A 13,793-nucleotide genomic window follows, 5' to 3' on the forward strand; every position below is an offset into this window, starting at 1 on the left:
TGATGTTACAAGCACTGGAGATATCACATTATGGGTTGGGAATTTACGGTTATCGACGTTTGATTCGAGAGATACTGCAGATGTACATCAGAGCGCACACAAATGTACACACATACGTGAACATACATACTCAGGTACACCAAAACGCAAGCTTAGGCAAGCGATGCAACTGCAGCGAATCTGTGTTCTCCTTGTGAATGAGCGCCGTTGCATGTATACAAAGACAAAACACATGTATTTGAAAATGATCACCGTTTATTGCGCTAGTTCATGGCACGATGGAAGGTTGAGCTCGAATCGATGCTTCAGGACTGTTCGCGGCAGGTGTCAAAAAGTCCTCGGATGATTGCCTTGTCCTCGTTCTAAAGAAATAGAAATTCAACAAGGCTAATCAACTACGTCTTTATTAGGAGGTAACTGGCCACAGACATAACTACTGAATCACTCGGGACTGGTAAGTTACTTTCCGAAAAAACATTTATAGCGTTTCCTCAACTGAAGAGTTTGATAGCTGCCGGAAAAAAGGAAAACTACGATCACATTCTAATTTTGCGTCTAAATAATGGCGACTGTTTTTTTTTGTAATAGACCTCGGCAGTTTTCAACAGTTGGACATCCCTTGAAAGTACCGCTTAACGTTTTCAACCTGGTTGCTCGTCTGCAAGTGCGTGACGCACCGCGCCGTGTTGAGGGCGCAAACTCTTTACTGCTGTTTGTCACCTTCAGTAAAAAAAGCTCAGGCGTCGCAGAACAAGGCACAACTGTGGTTTTACGGCTTCTGCGAATGTAGATTATGCATGGATTGCTCAGTTGTATATTTCCTTGCTTGCAATCATTAAGACAAGAATCATTTTTAGAAGTATATCAGTAACAGCGAAAGCGAAATTAAGCCCAAGTTTCCAAAATTTCATGCGGAATGAACTGCACTTTTCTCAGCTGCAGGTAGACATCTGAAAAGCCAGGAACGTAGCCCGAAGAGGGAGCTCTATCAAAGTGCACAGATAGACGCGTTGTTTAGAGGACAAGACATTACATTTTGTGAAAGGCAGTCATGGTTAACAAACTTTTGTTGGTGGCTGTACGAGGGTATAGATACAGCATAATTGCATGTTTGCTGCATATTTTGATATGTACGCAGAATGTTCAAAGCGAGAGAAAAGAAATGAAGTCAGGATGTTTACCCAGAAAAAAGTCGGAGTTGCAACCCCGCACGGACGAAAAAAACTTTTTAAGCCAATTCCTTCAAGGGGGTCCATTGGGCATACCAGAAGGAAATGGAGAGAACATTCGAAAAGCCTCTAACAATAATCATGCAACGCATACCTTTTGCAAGAATTAAAAAAAACACAGTACAAGACATTCACGTAAACTTCTCTCTATATAAAGCAAGATCTAAACGCACATTAGAGCATATAGTCTTGAAAGTCATGCTTAAGTACACCAATTCGGTTTACTGAGGCTTGGGAGAGCGGACAAAATGAGCCAGTCAACTTCTACGGCTGACAAATGATAAAAATACTCATTTAAGGAGGCGATTTTTTGCGTAAGCAAGACGTTGTCGCTGCTCTTCTTCCCTCGATATAAAAAAGCATGAAGCATTGTCAAACTCATTTCATTGTGTAAGCACTGGTAGGTCATTTGAGAGAAAACTGTGAGTTCTATTGATATTTCTGCTGTTCTAATGTCTTAAGAAAGAGCTTGAAAGTATATAAAATGGTGAATAAGACGTAAAATGAACATAAACCGGTGCTTGTTAGAGTAAATTTTTCATGTCGAGAGTTGACATAAAGAAAGTGGAGCTTACCGAATAAAAAGCTTTGGTGGAGTGGGCCGGCTGCGAGGAAGTACAAAAGCTGCATTACGCAATGTGCACAGGGAAACCTATAACAGCTGCGCATCTATATGTTTCAGGACCAGGGCAAAGAAGATGATGAGAGCAAAATAATGAAGATAGAGGTAGATGAAAAGATCCGTGATGAAATAAGGGCAGAGAGTTCTTCCCGACGAGCTTCAGCTAGCCGCTCGTCGTATAAGCAGGAAAACAGAAGAGCCAATAGGATGAAATCGGAAGTGGCAGAGATAAGGACAACTACAGAGGCTGAGTACATCACGGCTCATGTCAGGCACTGTGAACAGGAGCCTAGTAACCACTATTGTAGCCTGCAACAGAGGTTGTCCTCCAGCAAGAACGTCTCATAGGGAACGCCAGTTTCTCATTTCCTCTCCAGCGCTCACCACCAAAACTAGGCAGCAACACTCTGGTTCAACGCCGCCTACTGACACCTTTTATCGTGTGGGTTCTGGAATGTTCTGTTCTGTAAGCAAGTGGTCGTCCACGCGTGCAAATTCTTTGTCAGGCATCTGGCGATTTCATTTAGTTCAGCATAGTCCCAGCGAACATGCTAAAGATGTTACGGATTGTTGCATGCACCAGGAGCATGTCGTTTGCAGTAGCATCCGGATGCATGCTGTAGACCCTTTTCGTGACAATGTCGTGGGTGCGGCCGTGTTTGATCCCATAGTGAGGCGTCCATTGCTTGCCTCAGCTGCCTCCGCCACCTCTATATGCTTACAATGGACGTCCATGGCGCCCGGTGTGGCTAAGCAAACCTCTATTTCGGCGGATATTGTGGACGGTGACCGAGTTAAGGAGACGCAGCTTTGACTCTGGCTTCAGAGGACGCGTAAGAGCTTTCTGAGCTCATTACATCTTGTCTAAACGGCGCGAGTAACGTCTGCGGTGCTCGTACTAAAAACAGCGCTAGAAATATATGCCCCGCCACCATGCGAAAACATTCCGCTTATGAAATAAATCAACATTAGGGTGCTTGCTTTTTCTTGTTCATTTGGCAATCACTTGGAAGCAGTGCCTCATGTTTCTAATTTCATAAGATTCATCGGTGCGGTCACTATCTGATTGTTTATTTTCTGCCTAATCGCTTGTGGGTTTGCTCAGTTGCGGTAGATTTGTTCTTGCTGCGCACGTGACTTGCAACGTAGATGATGTGTACTCCCAGACAGCTTGTACCAAATACGTATTATTGTTAGTCACTCGCCTTCCCTGTAAACCGTCACGAAAAGTTCAGCTTCGAACATCGGTGTGGCATCGGCATAGTCGCCGTCACTCATGCTTCATCGCATTGGTGCACCCATTCACTTGTTTAGGATATGTTGGGGACAGAGTTGCGGTAAGTTTGCGCGTGAGTGGAGATGTATGTGTGTAGATAACGTGCGGTAAACCTACTATGCCAGGAAGCGGTGCTACTCCTTTTCCCGCTGCGTAATAAGCGGAACTCACCCTGCGGACGTTCCGGGGTTGAAGTCATTTCTTTAAAAGTTAGCGATACGCCGCCGTGCTACGCGAAGGGCCGCCAACACAGGCAGTCTTTTGGCAGCAGTGGTCGGTGAACTTGGTGACACAGTTTGTTTCTATTTCTTTATGTAACGGTCACTATTTTGGCAGCCAACTACAGCCCACGTCTTTCCTCTACTGATCCACATCTTGTAGCATGAATGGAGCGCAGCGCAGAAGGCAGAAGGCAGAAGTTGTAGTTTCCTCCGGCGGAAAATGCTCCGCGAAAAGGGTCCACAGAAGTTTGAATGCATAACGTAATATAAGCGCTTAAATTTTATGGTAGGCACACGCGTCCTTTAATATAGCCGCTTTCATCATCATCATCATCATCATCATCATCATTATAATCAGCCTGGTTACACCCACTCTCCCATACTTCTCCAACTACCCCGGTCATATACTAATTCTGGCCATGTTGTCGCTGCAAACTTCTTTATTTCATCCGCCCACCTAACTTTCTGCCGCCCCCTGCTGCGCTTCCCTTCCCTTGCAATCTAGTCCGTAACGCTTAATGACCATCGGTTAGCTTCCCTTCTCATTAGATGCCCCATGCCCATTCCTTTATTTTATTTCAGATAAGATGTCATTAAATCGCGTTTCTTCCCTCACCCAATCTGCTCTTATTATTTAACGTTACAGCCATCATTCTTCTTTCAATAGCTCGTTGCGTCGTCCTCAATTTAAGTAGAACCCTTTTCGTGAGCCCACAGGTTTCTGCCCCTTACGTGAGTACTGGTAAGGCGTAGCTGTTATACACTTTCCTCTTGAGGGATAATGGCAACCTGCTGTTCATGATCTGAAAATGCCTGTCAAACGCACCCTAGCCCATTCTTATTCTTCTGATTATTTCAGTCTCATGATGCGGATCCGCGGTCACTCCCTGTCCTAAGTATATATGTTCCTTTATAACTTCCAGTGCCTCGCTACCTATCGTAAACTGCTGTTCTCTTCCGAGACTGTTAAACACTACTTTAGTGTTCTGCAGATTAAGCTCAGTGAGCATACATTGCAGTTGGTCACTTGGGTTACTAAGCAAGGCAATATCATCAGATAATCGCAAGTTACTAAGGTATTCTCCGATTAACTTTTATCCCTAATTCTTCGTAATCCAGGTCTCTGAATATCTCCTGTAAACAAGCTGTGAATAGCATTGGAGAGATCGTATCTCCCTGCCTGACGCCCTTGTTTATTGGGATTTTGTTGCTTCCTTTATGGTAGACTAAGGCAGCTGTGGAATCGCTATAGAAATCTTTCAGTATTTTAACAAACGGCTCGTCTGCAGCCTGATTCCGTAATGCCTCCATGACTATTGAGGTTTCGACTGAATCAAACTCTTTCTCGCATTCAATGAAAGCTACATATAAGGGTTGGTTATATTCGGCACATATCTCTATCACCTGATTGATAGTGTGAATATGGTCTATTGTTAAGTAGCCTTTACGGAATCCTGCCTAGTCCATTGCTTGACAGAAGTCTAAGGTGTTCCTGATTCTATTTGCGATTACTTTAGTAAACACTTTGTAGGCAACGGACAGTAAGCTGATCGGTCTATATTTTTCAAGTTTTTCAAGGATTATGTTAGCGTTCTTCCAAGATACCGGTACGCTCGAGGTCATGAGGCATTGCGTATACAGGGTGACCAGTTTTTCTAGAACAATCGGCCCACCATCCTTCAACAAATCTGCTGTTACCAGATTCTCCCCAGCTGCATTTCCCCTTTGCATAGCTCCCAAGGCTTTCTTCATTTCTTCCGGCGTTACTTGTAGGATTTCAATTTCCTCTAGATTATTCTCTCTTTCATTATCGTCGTGGGTGCCACTGGTACTGTATAAATCTCTATAGAACTCGTCAGCTACTAGAGCTATCTCATTCATATTAGTAATGACATTGCCGGTTTTGTCTCTTAACGCATACATCTGATTCTTGCCTATTCCTAGTTTCTTCTTCACTGCTTTTAGGCTTCCTCCGTTTCTGAGAGCATGTTCAATTCTATCCATGTTATACTGCCTTATGTCAGCTCTCTTACGCTTGTTGATTAACTTGGAAAGTTCTGCCAGTTCTATTCTAGCTGTAGGGTTAGAGGCTTTCATACATTGGCGTTTGTTGATCAGATCTTTCGTCTCCTGTGATAGCTTACTGGCATTGCACACTCTTTAATGATGCCCATAGGATTGTCGTTCATATATTAAACACTAAGGTCCTCTTCCTGAGTTAAAGCCGAATACCTGTTCTGTAGCTTGATCCGGAATTCCTCTATTTTGCCTCTTACCCCTAACTCATTGATCGGCATCTTATGTACCAGTTTCTTCCGCTCCTTCCTTAAAGGGCCCCTGAAACGGTTCGGACAAATTTTGTAGGCGCGTAGGGTACAGCTTAAGTAGAACATTCGCACCACAATTTAAGTGAAGCGTTACGTATTAATGGAGCTGCAAGCGATTAGAAGTTACCCTCCTCCCTAGCTATGCTTTTCCTCCTCAACTCGCTCGCCGAGCGAGCGGCGCTAAGCTCTGCCTTCACTGGTTTAGCGTCACGATGCGACGTCACATCGCTCACTTCCGGTTGTTTAGGAGCACGCCCCCTCCCGCGCGAGACCTCTCCGCTAGCCGCTTGGCCGTCGACCGAGAGCTATCCAAGCAGCATGCGTTGCGAGCATTCTGTCTTAGCGCCGAACGTGTCCGGTACTCCGCTAAAAACAGGCAAGCTGGTCATTTCGGCAAATGACTGGAGGCATAAACTCAAGCTGATGAAGGAACTTTAGCGTAGACGTACGTGAGCAGCCTGATCGGCCTGCACGGTCCAGACACTTACTGGCGCAGCGCTTAACCAGACAAACAAAGCGCTAATATTGCTCTAACCAAGTGTAAAGCATTTTAAACATTTATAAATCAACGTGTTGATGATTACACTCCTGCGAAAAATACACACCAGCAACAAAGAATACACTTCGTTGCTGCTACTGTGTATGGTTGAGCTCTGTGCCACCAGGTGGCTGCACCGTGCAGACCGTTCACATTTGCCCTTCTGCTCATCTCGTGGCTCATCCCGGCACAGTCAAGCGGCCAGACCCTGTCCCCTTGCGCTTGCCCTAATACTGGACTCGCGGTTTGCAGGTCGCTAGGTCTGCAGTCCACAAGGCAACAAAGTCGAATCATAGTGCTCGCGAAAAGACTGAGACCGACTCTGACCGCGGAGCTCTCGTCAAAATGGAGTACGTTGTAACACGAGCAGACGACACTTGCTGTGTGCCGGAAGTGCTGAAGTGTACTAAAAAACTATTCTTGTGTATTCTCTTTAAGTTATTTTCTTTTTACAAAAACAAAGTAACTAACATTCCAACTATTACGAGCATCATTTGTTCACCATAAAGTTGGAAAAATTATCAACCACGAGCCCTGGTCAGCCAATCAGATAGCTCGCCCATGTGACGTAATATGGGTTATTTGCATCATATGGGTAGGGGCGGCTTAAAATTCCGCCGAGCAGTGCGCTGCGATCGGCAGCGATGGGTATTTTCAAAACCTTATAATAAATTACGCGCTTTACGCAGAGCACTTAGATGCATCAATTAATGATCAGAAGAACCTACTCTAATGACTCAGTACGTTTGTAGAAAATCGCCAAAATCGTTTCAGGGTCCCTTTAAGTCTAGGATGTTTCTTCCGTTCCCTCCTTCAGTCTAGGATAATTCGAGTTCTTACTATCATATGGTCACTGCAGCTCACCTTGCTGAGCACGTCCACATCTTGTATGATGCCAGTGTTAGGATAGGCGCTTTAGTGTCACCTTAATAACCATGACGAACCTGAGAAAGGGGGTACCAGAGACACGCAAAGGACGCGTACACAAGGAAAAGGCGTTATACACGGACGGACGGACGCGTACGTCCGCCCGTCCATCCGTGCTTTACGCCTCTTCTTTGCGTACGCGTCCTTTTGTGTTTCATTGGTACCTTCTTTTTCAAGTTCGTTGTGCACCGACTGGCCCCAGAGATTGCGCTAATGCACACTAAAAATCATGACGTTTTTAATGTAGTACACTTATTGACACCTGTATTCCTCAAACTTTGTCAGCCGGAGCTTTTGCGTTTGATTACAGCGGCAGAAAACTAAGTAACCTTCCAATGTATATCTTAATCATGCTTTTCATTTACTATTATTTTCGCCTTTCTGCACCAGCGAGGACGGTGTCGAGCCGAAACATTTTCGTCTTTGGTGGGGGTTCGCTTCAGGTTCATCTTCGGAGCCAAAATTATAGCGGTTTGAATAATTTCCGAGCTTTCTAAATGGGTTCGTGCGGGTTCGAATGGGTTAGAAAAAAAAAAAACATCGCTCGCGTGCCTTCGGTTTTTTTAAAAAACACGTGGTACATGTGGTTGTGTATGGTCTAGAAGTAGTAGGAACCGTTTTCTTTTCGATTGGATTCAATATTTTTCAATAGCTAAAATGAGACGTTAAGGACTGTTCTATACAGGTCGTGTCAGTAATCTTGATTCAAGTCTGATAAAATCCATGTGCGCGAAATGATCATGCCTTCAACTTAATATTGTTCAGTGTCTTTTTAGGTGATCCAGCCTATTTGGAATTTCAGTTTGAATGAATAAGAACAAATATTTACTCAGTCGTTAAATTATTGCCTTCAACCCCTAATCTTTATTGGAGAAGTTGTAGAGTGAATTGAGAAATATTGGTGCAATCTTTTTCGCGTTGATAACTGATGTGCCTTGATTTTCCAGACGTAAAAAGAAAGCGCACATCATTCGAAAAACAGAAGCACGTGAATAAACGCTTGCGCGCAGCGATATTAGCGCCTTGAAGCATGCAACCAACGAAGAATTGATGCGGTATGCGCAGACGGAAAGCATTAATATGCCTTAAACAACGGAGATACACTCACGAGATAACACTTTGGCTTTTCGTGGCTGTTGTTCGCTTTCATATCGTCCGATCGTCTCTTGAAGCGGTGAAGGAAACCCAACCATGGCATAAACGACAAACAGCGCATGGCAAATGTAAATACAAAAGGTACGAATGGGCTTCTCCACACTCGCAATTTGCGCTAACCATGATGGCGGACCTAGGGTTACAATCATAATTAACGTATTAACGTTTAACAGTCCCACCAGCTGGAACGCGGCCATCTCGGTCAGGGAAAGTTAGCTGTGTGGGATGCCTGCTTGCGGAATTTCGCATATCGTCATTTCTTGAAGCTCTGTCAGTGAATTCGCGGTTCACGGACAGCGTCAGCGGTAAGGAAGTTTTAGCGCTGGATGGCGATGTACCAGAGACTCGCAGACGACTGGTGTAGCCGTCACCTCTCATTCTTGCTGTTGGCCTATTCATGCTTTCAGCATGTTTCAGCATGCGTACAGCACCGGTCATAAGGTGGTAGGTTGCTTGAGGCCAGTAATATGGCTTCGCGCAAGCATCTAGTCAGGTGTTGCTTTTTCGAATGTCCGCCAGTTTCTTTGCAACCTGGAAAAATTCACAGTAAAGCAACTATCACAGCAAGAAAATATTTTCCTATTTTCCAAAAGGTTCTGCAAGTTCTCTATTAAAATGGTTGAGTACAAAGCACTACCTTATAGTCGGTAAAGTGAAATTGCTTTATAGAAAAAGAAGAAGCGCGGTTGGCCAGTACAATACTTTATTGAGCATAGAGTTTCCCTCGTCAGCAATTTTTATATACCCAGTGTGATTCATAAAGTTTGTTCTAAATGGTTTGAAGATATCGAAAATGCAATAAGCCGGTCATTTCTTTGGAACTGTGTTTATTACAGAGCGACATACACTCTGAAGTATTTCGAGGTGGTATTTAGACAAGTAATTATGCATACTAGCTTACTAACGTTCATAATTGAGAGTAATCGCGGCTCGATAAAGAGACTCGATTCAAGCTCGCCCCACAGCGAGGAGAATGATTCTTGGTAGAGTTGGTGATTCATGCTGTACTGGGGTGCGCGCGGGAGGCACGCATAGACTGCGGCGGACATACACACATCCAGGATCACTTTGTGTTTGTATGCCTCACTCTGCCCTTGAAAAGTGTAGTACGGTAGATATCTGGTCGAGTCGGTACGTCTGCATTGTTATTACTTACAGCGCTCACTCAAAACACGGAGAAAGAGGCGCTCGCATTTAATCTCTCTTCTGTGTCCTTGAAAAATGTCTTTGAAAAAGACAACTCCACTTGCCGAAACGCTAGCTCCGGCTTTCAGTTTGTTCTCGTTTTCCTCACCACTCTGTCCTTGTCTCCCAACTTCAGCGCGGCGCAGCCGGGGAGGCCTATAGCGACGTCACTCACGGCTGTCTACTGAAGGAATTGTGCCATTTTGAAGTTGAGTTTGAGATTTTCTTGACAATACAGGGCGGAATTCATTACTTCCAGCAATTGAATGCGTCAACTTTTGCATTTACAAAAGTGCTTACGAACTCCTCAGATGACGGGCCTTAACTCTTGCATTGAAATCAATCGCCTGGCCCTTTCAGTTATAAAGCAAATTTGTCTGATTCGCCTAATTACTTCTACAATTACTTACTCAAGTCGTTTAAGAATGTACGTCTCTGTGATAAAAACGATGCCAAAAAACTCACCTACTTATGACGTCTTCTATATCTGTCACGATTTTGAACGTACTTACTATGTCAGTCTGTACGTAACAATTTCTGCTGTTAATCAAGCCAAATTTTTTTGTTGTGCAACCGTATCTGTTCACTCTTAATTCGTACACACTCAATCCAGATCTGGTTTTTCAGCACCACGTGCGCCTAACCGGTTTTTATTGCCGGATATAAAATTGCGTAATGAGATCCAACATACACAACTTCGCGATCTTGGATGTAAAGTTTACATTTTTTTCCCTCCCTTCTAGCATAAATCACCCTTTAACACTTTGTGTACAAATCATTTGTATCTGCCTATATGATAGCTGTTTGTAACATTTTGAAAATCACACACTGTTATAATGACGCGTAAACAAAGGGTAAATACTTTATTGTCCATGTTTGGCGTATATACAGTGCTGTTGCGTAATATTAAAGCACACATGACGTTTCGGCAGCTGGTATACATCGTGGACATTTCTATAAAATTATTTTTTGGGCTTTTTTATCTGACCATATTTTGCAAGTAAGGTCTAGGATACGATACATTTGAGTTTTATTTAGGAGCTAATTACAAAATTCAATGTAACAAGGCAGTGCCTAATTTGCTATTTATTGAAAGGACATGTATACCCACTGAAACGATGCAACTCTTATAGCGCTGAAAAGTACTATATTTCTGGCAGAATCCTTCCTACCGGGGTATGGCGGCGTTCGATGAAATTGAAATGATTGTAAAATGAAAAAATCTTTGCATTAGAACAACTTGTGGAAAGGCTTTTCCTTTCATACTAATTGTCTTATATATTTTAATATAAAATCGTAGGTAATCGAGCATTGGAACATTTAGAACAAATAGAACGGTTGTAATGAGCCGAAAACTATGCTTTATTTATGGCAAGTACTGAAAAACCGTAAAAGAGCGTATGCTTAGTAGAGTATTCCTGTTTTGACCAATTTGGGCAAGGTGCTGTACTTGCGCTGTCAGCAGCTACATATTAAAGCAAAATATTTGAGGGAAAATTTTTGTGTTAGCACTCCACTAAACTTCACGCTCCTTGTCCACATTGGGCTATGTAAAATGAAGTAATATGTACACCCGCGAGCAAAAGTATGCGGACCACAGGATCGCAGGAAATACAGAATTTATTCGTAATTAACATGCAAAAACGGGAACTGATTAGTGCACGAGAGAATTCGTAATGCCAAGTTTTGTCTGCCAAGCTTTAATTTCTAGTTCCATTAACTGAAAAAGCAGAAAACGAGTTTTATCACGCTATCCCTGGTTGTTTGAAGTAGTAGCTTAGCTCAAATAAAACCACGAACACAAGGGAGACAGACAAGGACAAGCGCTACTCACAACTGTTTATTGGAAAAGAAGGATGGTGCATATATATATATCCTCTTGTCACGCATGCGCCTACCAAGCAGAAGTGAAGCCGGAACATGCACATCAAAGGCGATCGCGCAAGAAGTTAAATTCGGCATCCAGTAATGTGATAGAAGGCTCACTCACACATCTATCTCTATTCTTCTTGATAAAGAAGGCCTCAAGAGCGAGCCTGGAAGACGCATTGCCGCTCCTGCCAAGAATAGTTGTCTCTGAAAATCGAGCGTCGCAACCACACGCGGTAACATGAGCCACCAAATGTGCGCCCTTATCCTCTTTTTTCTTTAGTTTTTGCGCATGTTCCCTTAAACGGTCATTCACACAACGCTCAGTTTGACCAATGTAGAGCTGCCCACAAGGGTGCAAGGGAATTGCATAAACAACCCCTCTGGAGCACTCAACAAAGGGCTCCTCATGCCTCGTGCGGCAGCCCCGCCTGCTCTTGCAGCAAACTCGAGAACACAGCTTCGAAAGCTTGTTGGGCGCAGAGAAAACCAGAGGTATACCATGACGGTTAGCAACCTTTTTAAGGTTGTGTGACACCTTGTGTACATAGGGAATAACCTCTGGTCTTACCTTCTGTCGTTCGACTTCTGCGCTCGCCAGAAGTCGAACGTGGCGGACGTGTCGAACGTGTGGGCAGCTCTACATTGGTCAAACTGAGCGTTGTGTGAATGACCGTTTAAGGGAACATGCGCAAAAACTAAAGAAAAAAGAGGATAAGGGCGCACATTTGGTGGCTCATGTTACCGCGTGTGGTTGCGACGCTCGATTTTCAGAGACAACTATTCTTGGCAGGAGCGGCAATGCGTCTTCCAGGCTCGCTCTTGAGGCCTTCTTTATCAAGAAGAATAGAGATAGATGTGTGAGTGAGCCTTCTATCACATTACTGGATGCCGAATTTAACTTCTTGCGCGATCGCCTTTGATGTGCATGTTCCGGCTTCACTTCTGCTTGGTAGGCGCATGCGTGACAAGAGGATATATATATATATGCACCATCCTTCTTTTCCAATAAACAGTTGTGAGTAGCGCTTGTCCTTGTCTGTCTCCCTTGTGTTCGTGGTTTTATTTGCGCTAAGCTACTACTTCAAATATGGACGACCAACTAGCCCAACAGTCAACTCTACTACAATCCCTGGTCCATGTACTTTTACTTACGGGTGTACCTTATCTAAGGCTTACCTGTGTATTTATGACATGTTCATTCTTGTAAAATTGAATGAAAGCGCCTGGTTCTAATAGAACACGCTATAGCTCGCAAAATTGAGCTGTCGAAGCCCACACAAATTTACAAATAGTTCCTGCATCACTTTGATGAATCCATTGCTTCACATATGAATTATTAGGAGAACCTAGTGAAAGCACTCAACAAGTAGAGCATTTTAAGTACGCACAATTCCGCAGATATTGTTTGACATTCTCAGAGGGATGGGCGAAAATTTAGGTTGAATGAGAATTCTTTCAGGCATCTCCTAAAGATACATGTTTATTCCTTGCTTTCTCCAATGTTCCCGCGCAAAGTGCGTTACAATAAAAAATTAATGTCGTCTAAACGCTATCGAGAGCGCTTATAATTACACAAGTTCACGATGCTGCGTCTCATTAGCCAATCATCGCGAAACAAAGCCAACTGTCCTTCTCACTTCCTTGCGTTGTGGCCATCAGCGCTTTAGCTCGCAAAATTTCCCTGAAAGCAATCGCGCTGCATAATCAGAAATCGGCACTGAAGGCGCAGTACACGCTGCAGCACCGTTAGCGGACAGCGCAAACGGCGCGCTACTGTTCCTCAATGCTGCCGATGCCCTGAGCACAAACAGCAGCCTCTACGACGACGCGGCACCGGCGATGCTCTGTCTGCAACACCACGCACGGACTCCGCACACATTTTGCAGTTGACCCACCCATGCAAAAGCTAGATGAGCTAGAGAGATGGGCTGCACGTTTCGCCAAACCGGCTAGGAACGGTCTCGCGAAAATGTTTTGCTTCGGGTTCGGTTCCTGGATGGTGGAAAAATATATTTGTTTGGGGAATAGCAAGGGGAAACTAGACAGGTAGCCACCACGATTCGTAAAAAGCGGTTCGAGGTTTGGTAGCGGAAAAGTAGGGAGGCCATAAACAACGGAGGCATACGAAAGCAAATTTTCGGATAATGGCTCAGAAAGTTTGGTACTGGCAAGTGTTTTTCTGTAAAAAAAAATAGAGGAGGTAAGACTGTCGGCAAAGATGAAAAACGGATTTGTGGCACAACTCACCAGGCCCGATTGCAATTGGACACTCATAAGAACCATCCATCAATCACTTATGGTTCAGTTATGGTTCAGCTGAAAACAATGATTTTTGCGCTTCAATTCCGCGCCCTGATACCTAGGATGACGTGAAACCTTCCATTTCTAAGCGTTATCGCTCGCTGCGACGGCCGACATGAATTGAATAGACGGGAAGGAGA

General features: G+C 44.0%; 1 protein-coding gene across 1 annotated transcript in view; it reads right to left on the minus strand.

Moving 5' to 3' along the window:
- Positions 1-237: 237 nt before the first annotated feature.
- LOC135905235 (uncharacterized) overlaps positions 238-13,793 on the minus strand; it is a 39,092-nt gene continuing 25,536 nt past the window's right edge. Inside the window, exons 4-5 of the mRNA XM_065436243.1 lie at positions 1,805-1,834; positions 238-362 (exon numbers count right to left, since the gene is read on the minus strand). Coding sequence (XP_065292315.1) covers positions 306-362; positions 1,805-1,834 — 87 coding nt within the window. The 3' untranslated portion in view covers positions 238-305. The remainder of the gene's footprint in view (positions 363-1,804; positions 1,835-13,793) is intronic.

This window comes from Dermacentor albipictus, chromosome 8 (genome assembly GCF_038994185.2).
Source record: "Dermacentor albipictus isolate Rhodes 1998 colony chromosome 8, USDA_Dalb.pri_finalv2, whole genome shotgun sequence".
In the NCBI taxonomy this organism is placed as follows: Eukaryota; Metazoa; Arthropoda; class Arachnida; order Ixodida; family Ixodidae; genus Dermacentor; species Dermacentor albipictus.